Source organism: Alosa pseudoharengus, unplaced genomic scaffold (assembly GCF_046254945.1).
Source record: "Alosa pseudoharengus isolate Yale_2024_CS ecotype anadromous, Long Island Sound unplaced genomic scaffold, YU_APseudo_1.1 YU_APseudo_1.1_scf_4, whole genome shotgun sequence".
NCBI classification, from domain to species: domain Eukaryota; kingdom Metazoa; phylum Chordata; class Actinopteri; order Clupeiformes; family Clupeidae; genus Alosa; species Alosa pseudoharengus.
The window spans coordinates 34,959,035-34,973,801 of record NW_027468774.1 but is presented as its reverse complement, the minus strand read 5'-3'; the positions used below and the strand labels follow the sequence as shown (position 1 = coordinate 34,973,801).

Below are 14,767 nucleotides of genomic sequence, written 5' to 3'. Positions count from 1 at the left end.
TGACTGAAGCAACACCTTATTGACTGACATTATAGCATTTGTCTGAGCACCCTCCTCTCCGAATACTTCCTCAATCAATTTAGATAATGAGTCTGGCGAATCATTACAGTCCTTGTGGGCAGATTGATCGATCAGAATCTTTTTCATCAGTCAAATTTGGAATGATTGAGTCAACTACCTTGTCTGCCAGTGAGATGGTGGACAGTTTCTCTGAAATGTTGGCAGCGTCCTCCTTTGCATTCTCTTCGTTCAGCACCATGAAAAGCTCTGACATGATTTCTCTGGTGCAGCCATCAAGGTCAACCATGTCTTTAATGTCTTTCTTGTGAATGAGAGGGTTGGCAAGCAGAGTATCATCAATGCTCTGAGTAGTTTCGAGACTACTTAAGCATGGACCGTCCATCACAGGCTCATCATCTGCCTGCTTTCCCGGGATGTTACACAAGGAAGAGCACTGAGCAAAAAACTTACCAACTTTAGTCAGTACATTTTCATACATGTTTGAGGCTGAGATAATGAATTGGTTATTTGAGGTGGCAAGCTTGTTCTTCAAAGTTGCCAGCTTGGTTTCAAATGAGCGGGTGCCCACTTGGTCAGGAGAAGCTGAAAGGAGTGTAGTCATCTGTATGTCGCTCACAAACTGATCAACTATATCTGTGACAAGAGCATCCATATCTCTGGAGGCAAAGTCTTTCCATGGCATTCCTTGCAATTCATCATTGTAAATATCTGTAGTATATGATTGCAAGGAGGTGTAGCTTCGCACTGAACCAACGAGCACATTAGTAACTGCCTCGAAGGCATTCATCTGAAATTCTACATCGGATAGTCTTTTTATGCTTGTGAATGAGCAAGGCTTTCTAAGTACTCCAGTGACATGATTTTTCGTCAGTTCTGAATCATCACTCTCATTGCACCCAGCAGATGTAGAGCAAGCCATGTTTTTTAACTGGACAATTACACCATCAAAAAAACTGCTCTTATCAGCCAACAGATCTGGTGAAGCCAAACCTTCCTGAATTGGGTTCTGCTTCAGCCCAGAGAAGTAAGAGGCCAGCACTCCTTTTAAGACGTTTCTGGTGCAGTCGTCCAGCTGACTTGGACTCAAAGGACAACCAATGTCACTCTGCACCTTACGTGCAACTGGGCTCAGTGGTTTAGCCACAGGCAAAGCTTGGTCACTCTTGATATTTGTTGGGCGCTGATTTTTCTGTTTGACTTGAGCTGTATGAACATCCAGGGCTAATGAGACAAATTCATTTGGTTCCTCAGTTCTCAGGGCAGCTGGGCTATGCTGGAGGGGAAAATGTCTGAAGAAATCCTTAAGTGTAACTTTTAGTTTTCCATAGATCTGTTTTGCTGCTACCTGAACCTTTTTTGTTTTAAGACCAGAGACATGTGGGGGGACACTTTGTGTCTGGTCAAGTGTTTTTCCCTCATCAGGAGACATGGGTTCATCCGCATATTCAGCCAACAGAGCAACCTTCTTCATCTCCTCCACAAAAGTCTCTATGAGCACAGTAGCAGCTTCTTCAACAGGCTGAGGACATAAAGAAGAAGAAGTCTCAATTCCAACTCCCAGCGAGTCACTGGAAGGAGTGCGGGGAGCAGATTGAAATCGCTTCATGTTTCCAATAAAGACATCCTTGACTGCTTTCTTGGCCTTGGTGTGGAATTCCTCACTGGAAACCACTTTGACGCAAAGCTCAGACCTTTGACTTCCATTAGACACTTCTTTGACCTTAATTTCATCCTCTGCAACTTGTTGTTGAGGACGTGGGAAGTCATTTATACATGAATAATGGCAAGTTAGTACATTCACAGCTTTTTTGATGCATGCCAGACACTTTTTAGCCGAGATGTTCCTCTTCTGGTCATCCAAAAAGCACTCCATTGACTGGTCTTGTACTCGGAGGAATTCACTGAGGTTTTGGGACACATTTTCAACCAGCTGCTCAGTGGTGGTTTTCCTGTAGAAAGCAGCAACAATTTTTTTTTACTTTTATCCAAAACCAGAAAACATGCATGCATCATCTTATTAGTATTGCAGCAAATGTCTATGGGTTTATACTTGGCTGTACAACTTACCTCTTTCGTGAATCAGTTGATGTCTTGCTGCAGGATGAGGCAAATGATACCCTGCTGCTTTTGGTTCTGGGTATAATTTCAACAAGGACCCCATTGTTGAATAGCTTGATTCCTGGGTCATCCTCAGCATATGTGGCAGAAGGGGTCTTCGTGGGGTCTTGGATGGTAGGGTCTTGAGTGTCTTGGTTAGCAAGCTCTCTTACCATCTTCAGGAGGGCAGGGATGACCACCTTTACTGAGGTCAGGTCTACGTATTTGACCAAGTCAATCAGGAGAGTGAAAAACTCCGCTTTAGTCACCTGTTTCATATGGGGAGAGTGAACACAAAGAATCACATCTGCTACTTAACATGTAAAAAGGGGAGATCTTTCCCAAGACCTTAGCTGTTTGGAAACTTAAAAAAAAACAAAAAAAAACGACTAGACCATCACCTACATAAGCAGACTCAATATAACCTGTGTTGTGCTGACAGTTCAGCCATGCATTGGCTTAGGCTCGAATTTGCAAACTTGCAACACTTTGAATTAAGAGGTGGATGTGCAAGGAGGCTAAACCGCTAGCACATCTCTCAGGGAAGGAGATTAGCAGTCACACGCCTCCATCGAAAGCTTCGGCGGTGGCGCTTTATATTCACTTTACATGGGCCGACTTCATGCACTGCCAAACTGAATTGTGGGAGTGTCATGACTCTGTGGGAGGTGTTGCTGGCTTTGCTCACATCAAAAGTTTAAACTTTTTCAACTTTTAAAAACGTAGCCATGCAGGCGCTAAAAAAAAAAAACACTTAACATTCTAAAATCGTCCATATTGTAATCCCAAAACAATCCCAATGTTGAATGAGATGAACTATCTAACGTTAGCAAGTTATCAAGCTACCCTCCACTGCAAGCTAACAGTGGAGACTGGTTGTTGACCTATCATTCTCCCCTCATCCCCGTACACACCCTGAACTTTGGGAACACCCACTGGCAAAGTTTGATTGATGCGTATGACTGAGCTGTTACTCGCTACACAGCTAGGGGTACACTCACTCCACACTTCACCCCAATACAGTTCATGTAAAAAGTAAGTAAGTAACATTTATTCATAAGGCACATATAAAATACAGTTTACACTGACCACAGTGCCGTACAAGTGCAAATAAAAAGACAATACATAAATACAGATATAAATAACAATCATACACGGACAGTGAACGCCAGGGAGAAGAAGTGTGTTTTGAGCCTAGATTTAAAACTAGTGATGGAGGGAGCATCTGTGATAGAAGGCGGCAGCTGATTCCAAAGGCGTGGTGCAGCTACCGCAAAAGCTCTATCGCCTTTTTGCTTGAATCTGGAGCGTGGGACGTGCAGAAGACCATTGCTGCAGGATCTAAGGGACTGAATGGTAGTGGATGAGATCTGATATGTAGGATGGGGCCAGACCATTTAGAGCTTTAAAACCATCAATAAAATCTTAAAATGGATTCTGTACTGGATGGGCAACCAGTGGAGACAGGCTAGGATTGGGGTAATATGCTCCCACTTTTTAGATCCGGTCAGCAGTCTTGCTGCCACATTCTGGACCAGCTGGAGCCGTGAAATGAGTGATTGAGGAAGTCCCAGGTATAATGAATTACAGTAATCCAGCCTTGATGTAATGAAGGCGTGAATTACTTTCTCCAGGTCATTAAATGACAGAGAGGGTTTCAATTTAGCGATGATTCTGAGCTGGTAGAAGCTGTTCTTTATTACCACCGCAGCTATTTCTTATTAAAGGAAAACTCAGAGTCAAAGATGACACCCAGGTTTCTTGCACTTCATGTAACATAGGGGATGAAAACACCCAGGTTTGACACAGGGGAGACTCTGGATTTAGACGGACCAAAAATAATAACTTCTGTTTTGTCGTTGTTAAGTTGGAGGAAGTTATTACCCATGGCACCGATATAACCATGACACCGATATAACCTGTGTAACTGCACAGTTCAGCCCAGCACTGCACCACAAACACAGAATGATGGTTCACACTGACAAGCACCTTAAATCTTCATAGCACAACACAGGGAATTTGCCAGTGTAAAATGTAGCAGTATGACTAGAGGGCCAGTACAAAACTGGATTGTGAAAATGTTGTTTACACCACATGTGAAAATACTCACAGGATTAACCATGATCTCATGGAAGGTAAGCCATTCCCTATGAAAATAAATAAAGTATATTAGTAAAGTAAATAAATAAAGTATATATTAGACCAAAGCGACTAACAACATGGCAAACAGTTTAAGTTTTAAAGCAATTCTCTCAACAATTTTAGGACAATTTGAAAAAGGTAGAGTACAGTAAGAATAAGTGTGTCAGTGAGTGCTGTTTTTAAACAGTTGAGTGTCAGTTCAAGACAGGTGGTAAGTGCTAGGATCAGCAAGACTAGTTGTAAGTAGTGCTATGACAGGAAATGTTCTCTAAAGAGCTGGGTCTTCATGAGTTTTTTGAAAATGGAGAGGGATGTCCCTGCCCTTGTAGGAACTGGCAGTGTGTTCCACAAACGAACAACAGATGAGAAAAGTCTGGATTGGCCTGACCGTACCGGTGGCAGAGCTAGACGTTGTTCGTCTAACTATAATGTTAAGACGTTGTAGTTATCATTATAGTTGTATATAGTAGTAGTTAACAGACAGAGCATCAGTGTTGATACATACTCATTCTTCAGACCCTTCAGGTATTCTGAGAGATATAGAAACTCCTCCTGAAGCCCAGAAATAAAGCAGTCTTTCTCCGCAGGGTCCTCTGGGAAGGACTGTCCTGGGAGAGACTGGCCCATGGTAGGAATGGCTGAAGACACACACACACACACACACACACACACACACATGTTTACAGATCTGTACAGTGTAACCCTCTCTCGCTTAACGCATTCTACATTCTGTACTCATCGCATCAATGATAATCAACCACCCTATTTCCCAGAAGTCCAACCCTTTACCTGCTGCAGATTTGCTTATTCAGCAACAGGTCTCTTACTGGACATCACAGCATTCTGCAAGAATCAGGATTAAATTCAGAACATAAATTTAAATTTGAATTCTAACTCCATAATCATTACACTTTAACATTTTCAGTGATGCTATGGGGAAAAAACTCAGTGTAGGCTATGTATACTGCATTGAGCCACAATTATGACTACATTTACATTTTGATAACTCAAAAAAAGGCCTTTTGACCAAGTCTATTTAATCAATCATTGATTTGTTGAAAATTAACCACTTACTTACACTTGCTGTTTTGATATTCCATGCACTTAAGTAAATCATTTTTTAAATGAAAATATGTCATGTGTAGCCTACTGATACTCATCTCTGTACTATGAGAAGTGAATAAAATGATCCTACACACAAGCTTATAAGATGGATAGATTGCTTCCATGGAAACCATTATGACATCAGAGCAAGCTAGTGATGTCAACCAGACTGATGTCAACATTCAGTTTATCCTATTTGTTGTCAAAATTGCAATTTAGATTTGGTTTTGGTTATGGTTATGGTTATGGATACACTTGTGTCCAAAGCGACATACAAATACAAAACAATATACTTAAATTTAACAGGGAACAAATTAAAATGTTGGTCAGACTATAATAAGGAGAATAGCAATAATAAACAATGTCAATTCCATCAATAGCCTAATGAAATAATCAATGAAAATGAGGGAAAAAAGCAATAATAAACAATAATGTCCATTCAATCAATAATATAAAAGCAATGGTAAGACTACATTAAGGAGAATATCAATAGTATGGTTTGTATGTTATAGTATTGTTTATTTTCATTAGGCTGTTGATTTTTCATTAGGCTGTTGATTAATTTGATGTTGTTTATTATTGATATTCTCCTTAATGTAGTCTTACCATGCTATTGTTATTATATTATTGATTGAATGGAAATTATTGTTTATTATTGCTATTCTCCTTGTCTGACCAACATTTTAAATTGTTCCCTGTTAAATGTCCCCCCTGTACACAATGAAAATGCTTTTTTGTGGAGGTGAAGGATTAACAACAGGCAAAAATGATTATATTTTATAAAAATGATGAATATTGGTCAAATGCAAGACTCTTTTCCTCAGTGGTTCCATGTTGGTGGAATGAGTTGCAGTGCTGTCCGTTCCTGTGATAGTTGCGGATCTTTCAATAGGGGTCTAAAGGCATATCTGTTCAACATAAGTGTTGGTTTGTATATTATAGTATTTGTTTATTATCATTATGTTATTGATTGAATTGACATTTGTTTATTATTGCTTTTCTCCTTAATGTGATCTTATCAACTTTTTTCAATTGTCAGTGCCCTCCATGGGCGTCGGAGCCATTATATTTTTAAAATGGTTAGTTTGGACCCCCCCCCCCCACACACACACACACACACACACACACACACACACTTTTGCCGTGCAAATTACCAGTGCTGCTTTCAGCATCTGTTTAGTCATTCATTGTCATTTTCATTGGATTCTCCCATTTGCGCGTAAATTGTTCGTAAGCTTTTTTTTTGTTACACGCATTCTCCCATTCCGCTTCTGTCACACACACAGCGACAAGCGCCAAATCCCCCGCAGTGTTGAAGAGATCAGTCGTCCCTGTCACACTTCAAGGATGGCGAGACGCAAGTGCGAGGTAACTGAGAAGTTTCATCACTGGCTTCACAATGACACTTGAAGAGTCACAAACAACACCAGAGCAGTCTATAGCAACTAGTAGACTTTGCAAGGTGCAAGCCAAACTAAGGGGTTCAAATACAACTGAAAATAAGTGGATACAGGTGCAGGTAAACAAAACAGGTGCTGTCAATCTAGTGAATACAGGTGCAGGTAAACTATACAGGTGCAGGCACACAAGTAATCAGTAGGTGGGCGATGCTGAACGTCGAAATGTCCTTGGGCTTGACGAGAGGGTGATTGAAGTGATTGAAGTCGTTACAGTCCCCCTCACTTTTGATAAGGAAAAAAGCCTAATAGGTACGCCAAATAAATAATAACCTATAGGTTTACGCTAGGCTATGTAAAACTCCCCATTAACAGCATCACGTCACTAACCACAGCTAAGACTGCACAATCTCGTATTCACTCTGTTGGATGAAGCCAGTTTGTCTACTTAGATACTGTAAATCCTCAAATTATGGTTGGGGTCTTAAGACAAAGTACAGGCCATTAGGGGCAGGATTGTATTCGAGACAGCCCTTTATTTCTTATGCGAGTTTTATTTTGAGACATGCGTTTCTTGGAGCGGCATACTAGTAGGCCTTCAAAAGCATGACATTTTCGGTTTAGTTTGATATTTACTTTTGGACTGTTTGATTATATTGTTAAATGTTGGGACTGATGGGCACTGAAATCTGGGGAGGTATTTGATGATCACTATTAGCCCTACATTCCATGTACTTGAAAGAGTGTCGGGATTTTAAACAAACCACCCGCTTTCATGCGTTCATTGAATGCGGTGCTGTAATGGAAACCTTATTGCGTAGCCAAGTAGCCTATTGAGTTATTTTTAAATTATGCATGAGTTGCGGCAACAATTGTGTTTAAATGTAGTAGCGTGTTTTAGCCTCTGGCAAGCTCTGGCAAGGCGGCAAGCGACTGAGCTTGAGAGCGACATGTTGGAGACCCAGCTGGAAAGTCAGTGGCCGAATGCACGCAAGAGTTGTATACATAAGAAACACCCAGTTTAGGGGTGCCAAAATGCGTAACTCCCTCTATCGCCCGTAAATGACACACAGGAAATGTCTTGAAGCTGTCATTACAAACAAAGGCTTTTCCACAAAGTATTGAAGAAATTTCAGTAGGGGCGTTCATTATTTTTTTCCTGTGTCATTCCACTTTATTACACATAACTCTTAGTTTGGATTTTTAATGTGTGGTGAAAATTTCACCAACCGCACATGCACACAGGGCAAACAGAAAATTAAAGGAAATGACAATGATATGAATGCTCAGGTGATTTTTATTATGCTTTTGGTTAGGTTAAGAGAATGGGGAATATGTAGCAATAAAGATGTGAATTAGTTTGATTAAGGTAGACACTTAATAGTGCTGAGATGTTTTGAGGGGTTATGAGTTGGTTACACAGGGCTGACCCTGGACTTCCTCCTCATGATGACAGAGAGTCTCTTGAAGAGGGAGAAGCCTGTGCTGGTCTTGCACTCTCCTGTCCTGTGCTCTGAGGAGGCAGCACTCTCACTGAGGGGAACAGCGCTGGCAGTGGGATCTGAGAAGGAGGGGAGAGAGGAAAGGAAATGAGATCAGATAGGGAGACAAGTTCTCGTGTTCAAGATCGATCCACCTGTGGGAGGGAAATCCATACCCGACCTCTGTAGAAGCATCTAATCACTTCTACAGAGACCCAACAGATCACTGCTGGGCGTGATTGCAAAGATTACGGTCAGCATGCAGCTGTGAACGAAACCTGCCAGAAGCTTAGACGGCTTGCTGGTATTACTACTCATACCGGCTACCACCTTGCCATTCTATCTCATCGCTCAGTCGCACTCCAGCCTCTGGGCTGCCCACCTAGCTCTGCTCTGTCTGAGGACCAGCAGGCACAAGCCTGCCCAGCCACCTGCAGTGCCTTTGTTGCAGCCAGGGATTTCCATCCCTTTTTAGTAGTGTGCATGGGATTCAAGTATGCTACAGAAGTGGATAACTGCAGACAATACCAAGAAAGTCCCAAGCTATGTCATGTCCTGAATCGGGGACAAGAACGATAGCAAAGGGCTACAGATTTCAGTTTGCCATGAGACCCCCATTGTTAAGTGGTATAATTGTCTCTTAAACACACTTTCTTAGAGAAGGAAATCGATTCTCCTTTAGAGAAAGTCTAGGTTACAGTAGGTTGTGGCAGTGCAGTAGGCTGTGCAAATGCACTACATCCCCGCACACTGGAAATATAGATAGTATTATCCTCATTGTGAAACTCTACACTCAAAGTTTCAGAGAACTGGTGTTACACCAAGTACCCCTTTATTCTCTTTCATCATCTTTCGAGATTGTTCGAGATACACTTATGGGAGATCTAGACTGCTCCCTGATTGCACCTTATATGCAAAGTGAGACTGGTAAACTTACCGAGTTGTCCCTTTTTGGAGGACTGGCGATCTTCCATGCTGCCTGATTTGGATTTCTAATTGAAACAGGCATTACCAATTTATTAATACCTATTTTACTATAAGCAGTACTCAATTTTATTTGTATTGGTCCTAACAAATTAAACATGTTTTGGCTAAAACTTCAGATAGATGTAACAATTATACATTTTCAAGCAGTCAAAGAAATGTATGTGTGTTGTTTGCAAAGTAATTACCTTCTGGAAGATCTTCAGTTTTGGAATTCTTGAGAAGAGTTTAAGAATTCCTTTCTTGTTCTTTATCTTCATTCCAGGACCACTGGAATCTGCCTTGGCCTCCACTTTCTCCTTTGATGAAGCAGGGGGGACATTTTCATCTTCCTTGCAAATCTGCAGGAGCTGTTTAGTGAGGGAAGACACCAAGGTTTTCTCAAAGGTAGGATCCTCTCTGACCATTGCTTTCAAAAGGATCTCTTCAGTGCCAAATTCCCTTAAGAGGTCACCGTAGACAATTCGGAAGACCCTGTGGATCCTGATGTTGAGAGGATAGGGGTCATTTCTAGAACTCCCTGACACAATATCAAAGACATACAGGATTTTGTCAACCAGTTGTCTGGATCTCTCCAGCAGGTCTTCGGACTGCAGTCCCTGACCTTTAGTCTGCATCAGCAGCCGTACAACCAGCAGAGTGACCAAACCAGCGTAGTTGTCAGAGTCCACAGGCATGATCTTGGGGAATGGGAAAGGAATGTCGTCTTCGTCTCTGTGGAAACCCAGTTCTTGAGGTAAGGCAGCTGAGCTCTCGGTGCTCAGAAGATTCTCCCAACAGGGTTTAAGTGAATGACCTAACTGGTCTTTATTCTTGCCAGACTCTATTGGCAGTGATAGGCTGTTCATAACATCGCTGACCATAGCTTTAATGACAAGGTTCACTATGTCACAAAGTATTTTTGAAGGGGACCTAGAGCCCATTGGTGCAGTTTGTTCATTGAGTGCTGTTCCAGAGCTGGGAAGGCACACTGGAGCTGAAGCAGGCCATGAGGAGCCTCCCTGATTAATCCCCAATGAAAAAGGCAGATTGAAGTGAGGGAGCAGGTAGTGTTTCACTGTCTCCTTAGCATAGATCTCCACAAGCTGAGAGACATTGTGCCTCCTTGATGCACTGCAGTGCCCCATCTCCAAAAGCACGCTGTCTGAAGCAAACTTGTGAGCAGCCACTCTGTTGCTGCTCAAGAAAAGTCCACAGACTTGATCAACAAAGTCATGGGTAAAGTAGTTAATGGTTTCCTGTGAACGAGATCTCGAGAGCTTTTTAGCAACTGTGTGGAGTCCTCCATCCTGCATTTCTGATGAAGAACACCCACCATTCTCTGAATTAATCTTTTCATTAACCATTTTGACCACACTTGCAACTGCTTGTCGGGTAATGCAAGCATGGGCATTGTCCACATCAGTGCTGGTTTCTCTCTCAAGGGTACCCTCTGTAGTTATCTCTGTTTCAGAGACAACCCCATGGACATTCCCAGAGGTAGGGTTGAGTGAGGAGGTGGTAAGCCTTGAGAGGTTAGTGGTTGACTGAAGCAACACTTCATTGACTGACATTATAGCATTTGTCTGAGCACCCTCCTCTCCGAATACTTCCTCAATCAATTTAGATAATGAGTCTGGCGAATCATTACAGTCCTTGTGGGCAGATTGATCAGAATCTTTTTCATCAGTCAAATTTGGAATGATTGAGTCAACTACCTTGTCTGCCAGTGAGATGGTGGACAGTTTCTCTGAAATGTTGGCAGCGTCCTCCTTTGCATTCTCTTCGTTCAGCACCATGAAAAGCTCTGACATGATTTCTCTGGTGCAGCCATCAAGGTCAACCATGTCTTTAATGTCTTTCTTGTGAATGAGAGGGTTGGCAAGCAGAGTATCATCAATGCTCTGAGTAGTTTCGAGACTACTTAAGCATGGACCGTCCATCACAGGCTCATCATCTGCCTGCTTTCCCGGGATGTTACACAAGGAAGAGCACTGAGCAAAAAACTTACCAACTTTAGTCAGTACATTTTCATACATGTTTGAGGCTGAGATAATGAATTGGTTATTTGAGGTGGCAAGCTTGTTCTTCAAAGTTGCCAGCTTGGTTTCAAATGAGCGGGTGCCCACTTGGTCAGGAGAAGCTGAAAGGAGTGTAGTCATCTGTATGTCGCTCACAAACTGATCAACTATATCTGTGACAAGAGCATCCATATCTCTGGAGGCAAAGTCTTTCCATGGCATTCCTTGCAATTCATCATTGTAAATATCTGTAGTATATGATTGCAAGGAGGTGTAGCTTCGCACTGAACCAACGAGCACATTAGTAACTGCCTCGAAGGCATTCATCTGAAATTCTACATCGGATAGTCTTTTTATGCTTGTGAATGAGCAAGGCTTTCTAAGTACTCCAGTGACATGATTTTTCGTCAGTTCTGAATCATCACTCTCATTGCACCCAGCAGATGTAGAGCAAGCCATGTTTTTTAACTGGACAATTACACCATCAAAAAAACTGCTCTTATCAGCCAACAGATCTGGTGAAGCCAAACCTTCCTGAATTGGGTTCTGCTTCAGCCCAGAGAAGTAAGAGGCCAGCACTCCTTTTAAGACGTTTCTGGTGCAGTCGTCCAGCTGACTTGGACTCAAAGGACAACCAATGTCACTCTGCACCTTACGTGCAACTGGGCTCAGTGGTTTAGCCACAGGCAAAGCTTGGTCACTCTTGATATTTGTTGGGCGCTGATTTTTCTGTTTGACTTGAGCTGTATGAACATCCAGGGCTAATGAGACAAATTCATTTGGTTCCTCAGTTCTCAGGGCAGCTGGGCTATGCTGGAGGGGAAAATGTCTGAAGAAATCCTTAAGTGTAACTTTTAGTTTTCCATAGATCTGTTTTGCTGCTACCTGAACCTTTTTTGTTTTAAGACCAGAGACATGTGGGGGGACACTTTGTGTCTGGTCAAGTGTTTTTCCCTCATCAGGAGACATGGGTTCATCCGCATATTCAGCCAACAGAGCAACCTTCTTCATCTCCTCCACAAAAGTCTCTATGAGCACAGTAGCAGCTTCTTCAACAGGCTGAGGACATAAAGAAGAAGAAGTCTCAATTCCAACTCCCAGCGAGTCACTGGAAGGAGTGCGGGGAGCAGATTGAAATCGCTTCATGTTTCCAATAAAGACATCCTTGACTGCTTTCTTGGCCTTGGTGTGGAATTCCTCACTGGAAACCACTTTGACGCAAAGCTCAGACCTTTGACTTCCATTAGACACTTCTTTGACCTTAATTTCATCCTCTGCAACTTGTTGTTGAGGACGTGGGAAGTCATTTATACATGAATAATGGCAAGTTAGTACATTCACAGCTTTTTTGATGCATGCCAGACACTTTTTAGCCGAGATGTTCCTCTTCTGGTCATCCAAAAAGCACTCCATTGACTGGTCTTGTACTCGGAGGAATTCACTGAGGTTTTGGGACACATTTTCAACCAGCTGCTCAGTGGTGGTTTTCCTGTAGAAAGCAGCAACAATTTTTTTTTACTTTTATCCAAAACCAGAAAACATGCATGCATCATCTTATTAGTATTGCAGCAAATGTCTATGGGTTTATACTTGGCTGTACAACTTACCTCTTTCGTGAATCAGTTGATGTCTTGCTGCAGGATGAGGCTAATGATACCCTGCTGCTTTTGGTTCTGGGTATAATTTCAACAAGGACCCCATTGTTGAATAGCTTGATTCCTGGGTCATCCTCAGCATATGTGGCAGAAGGGGTCTTCGTGGGGTCTTGGATGGTAGGGTCTTGAGTGTCTTGGTTAGCAAGCTCTCTTACCATCTTCAGGAGGGCAGGGATGACCACCTTTACTGAGGTCAGGTCTACGTATTTGACCAAGTCAATCAGGAGAGTGAAAAACTCCGCTTTAGTCACCTGTTTCATATGGGGAGAGTGAACACAAAGAATCACATCTGCTACTTAACATGTAAAAAGGGGAGATCTTTCCCAAGACCTTAGCTGTTTGGAAACGTAAAAAAAAACAAAAAAAACCGACTAGACCATCACCTACATAAGCAGACTCAATATAACCTGTGTTGTGCTGACAGTTCAGCCATGCATTGGCTTAGGCTCGAATTTACAAACTTGCAACACTTTGAATTAAGAGGTGGATGTGCAAGGAGGCTAAACCGCTAGCACATCTCTCAGGGAAGGAGATTAGCAGTCACACGCCTCCATCGAAAGCTTCGGCGGTGGCGCTTTATATTCACTTTACATGGGCCGACTTCATGCACTGCCAAACTGAATTGTGGGAGTGTCATGACTCTGTGGGAGGTGTTGCTGGCTTTGCTCACATCAAAAGTTTAAACTTTTTCAACTTTTAAAAACGTAGGCATGCAGGCGCTAAAAAAAAAAACACTTAACATTCTAAAATCGTCCATATTGTAATCCCAAAACAATCCCAATGTTGAATGAGATGAACTATCTAACGTTAGCAAGTTATCAAGCTACCCTCCACTGCAAGCTAACAGTGGAGACTGGTTGTTGACCTATCATTCTCCCCTCATCCCCGTACACACCCTGAACTTTGGGAACACCCACTGGCAAAGTTTGATTGATGCGTATGACTGAGCTGTTACTCACTACACAGCTAGGGGTACACTCACTCCACACTTCACCCCAATACAGTTCATGTAAAAAGTAAGTAAGTAACATTTATTCATAAGGCACATATAAAATACAGTTTACACAGTGCCGTACAAGTGCAAATAAAAAGACAATACATAAATACAGATATAAATAACAATCATACACGGACAGTGAACGCCAGGGAGAAGAAGTGTGTTTTGAGCCTAGATTTAAAACTAGTGATGGAGGGAGCATCTCTGATAGAAGGCGGCAGCTGATTCCAAAGGCGTGCTGCAGCTACCGCAAAAGCTCTATCGCCTTTTTGTTTGAATCTGGAGCGTGGGACGTGCAGAAGACCCTTGCTGCAGGATCTAAGGGACTGAATGGTAGTGGATGAGATCTGATATGTAGGATGGGGCCAGACCATTTAGAGCTTTAAAACCATCAATAAAATCTTAAAATGGATTCTGTACTGGATGGGCAACCAGTGGAGAGAGGCTAGGATTGGGGTAATATGCTCCCACTTTTTAGATCCGGTCAGCAGTCTTGCTGCCACATTCTGGACCAGCTGGAGCCGTGAAATGAGTGATTGAGGAAGTCCCAGGTATAATGAATTACAGTAATCCAGCCTTGATTCATTACGAAGGCGTGAATTACTTTCTCCAGGTCATTAAATGACAGAGAGGGTTTCAATTTGGCGATGATTCTGAGCTGGTAGAAGCTGTTCTTTATTACCACCGCAGCTATTTCTTATTAAAGGAAAACTCAGAGTCAAAGATGACACCCAGGTTTCTTGCACTTCATGTAACATAGGGGATGAGAACACCCAGGTTTGACACAGGGGAGACTCTGGATTCAGAGGGACCAAAAATAATAACTTCTGTTTTTTTTTGTCGTTGTTAAGTTGGAGGAAGTTATTACCCATGGCACCGATATAACCAT

General features: G+C 42.3%; 1 protein-coding gene and 1 long non-coding RNA gene across 2 annotated transcripts; both read right to left on the bottom strand.

Annotated features, from left to right (window-relative positions):
• Positions 1-4,224: 4,224 nt before the first annotated feature.
• Positions 4,225-5,116, bottom strand: LOC143102973 (uncharacterized). The gene is made up of 3 exons (XR_012982673.1): positions 5,050-5,116; positions 4,766-4,898; positions 4,225-4,265 (listed from the first exon to the last, which is right to left on the bottom strand). It is a non-coding gene; the product is annotated as an uncharacterized LOC143102973 (long non-coding RNA).
• A 3,009-nt stretch (positions 5,117-8,125) lies between these two features.
• LOC143102927 (uncharacterized) lies at positions 8,126-14,767 on the bottom strand. Its single transcript, XM_076266721.1, has 5 exons — positions 14,747-14,767; positions 12,834-13,132; positions 9,415-12,715; positions 9,180-9,234; positions 8,126-8,322 (listed from the first exon to the last, which is right to left on the bottom strand). Exons 1-5 carry the CDS (start codon positions 14,765-14,767, stop codon positions 8,177-8,179), a joined length of 3,822 nt encoding a protein of 1,273 aa, XP_076122836.1. The 3' UTR covers positions 8,126-8,176.

Excerpts from the sequence above, each read along its gene's own strand:
- LOC143102927 (XM_076266721.1), bottom strand. The coding sequence starts at position 14,767 with ATGGTTATATCGGTGCCATGG. Across the intron at positions 12,716-12,833 it reads TCAACTGATTCACGAAAGAG|GAAAACCACCACTGAGCAGC; the intron begins GTAAGTTGTACA and ends TGCTTTCTACAG. Across the intron at positions 9,235-9,414 it reads AACTGAAGATCTTCCAGAAG|AAATCCAAATCAGGCAGCAT; the intron begins GTAATTACTTTG and ends TGTTTCAATTAG.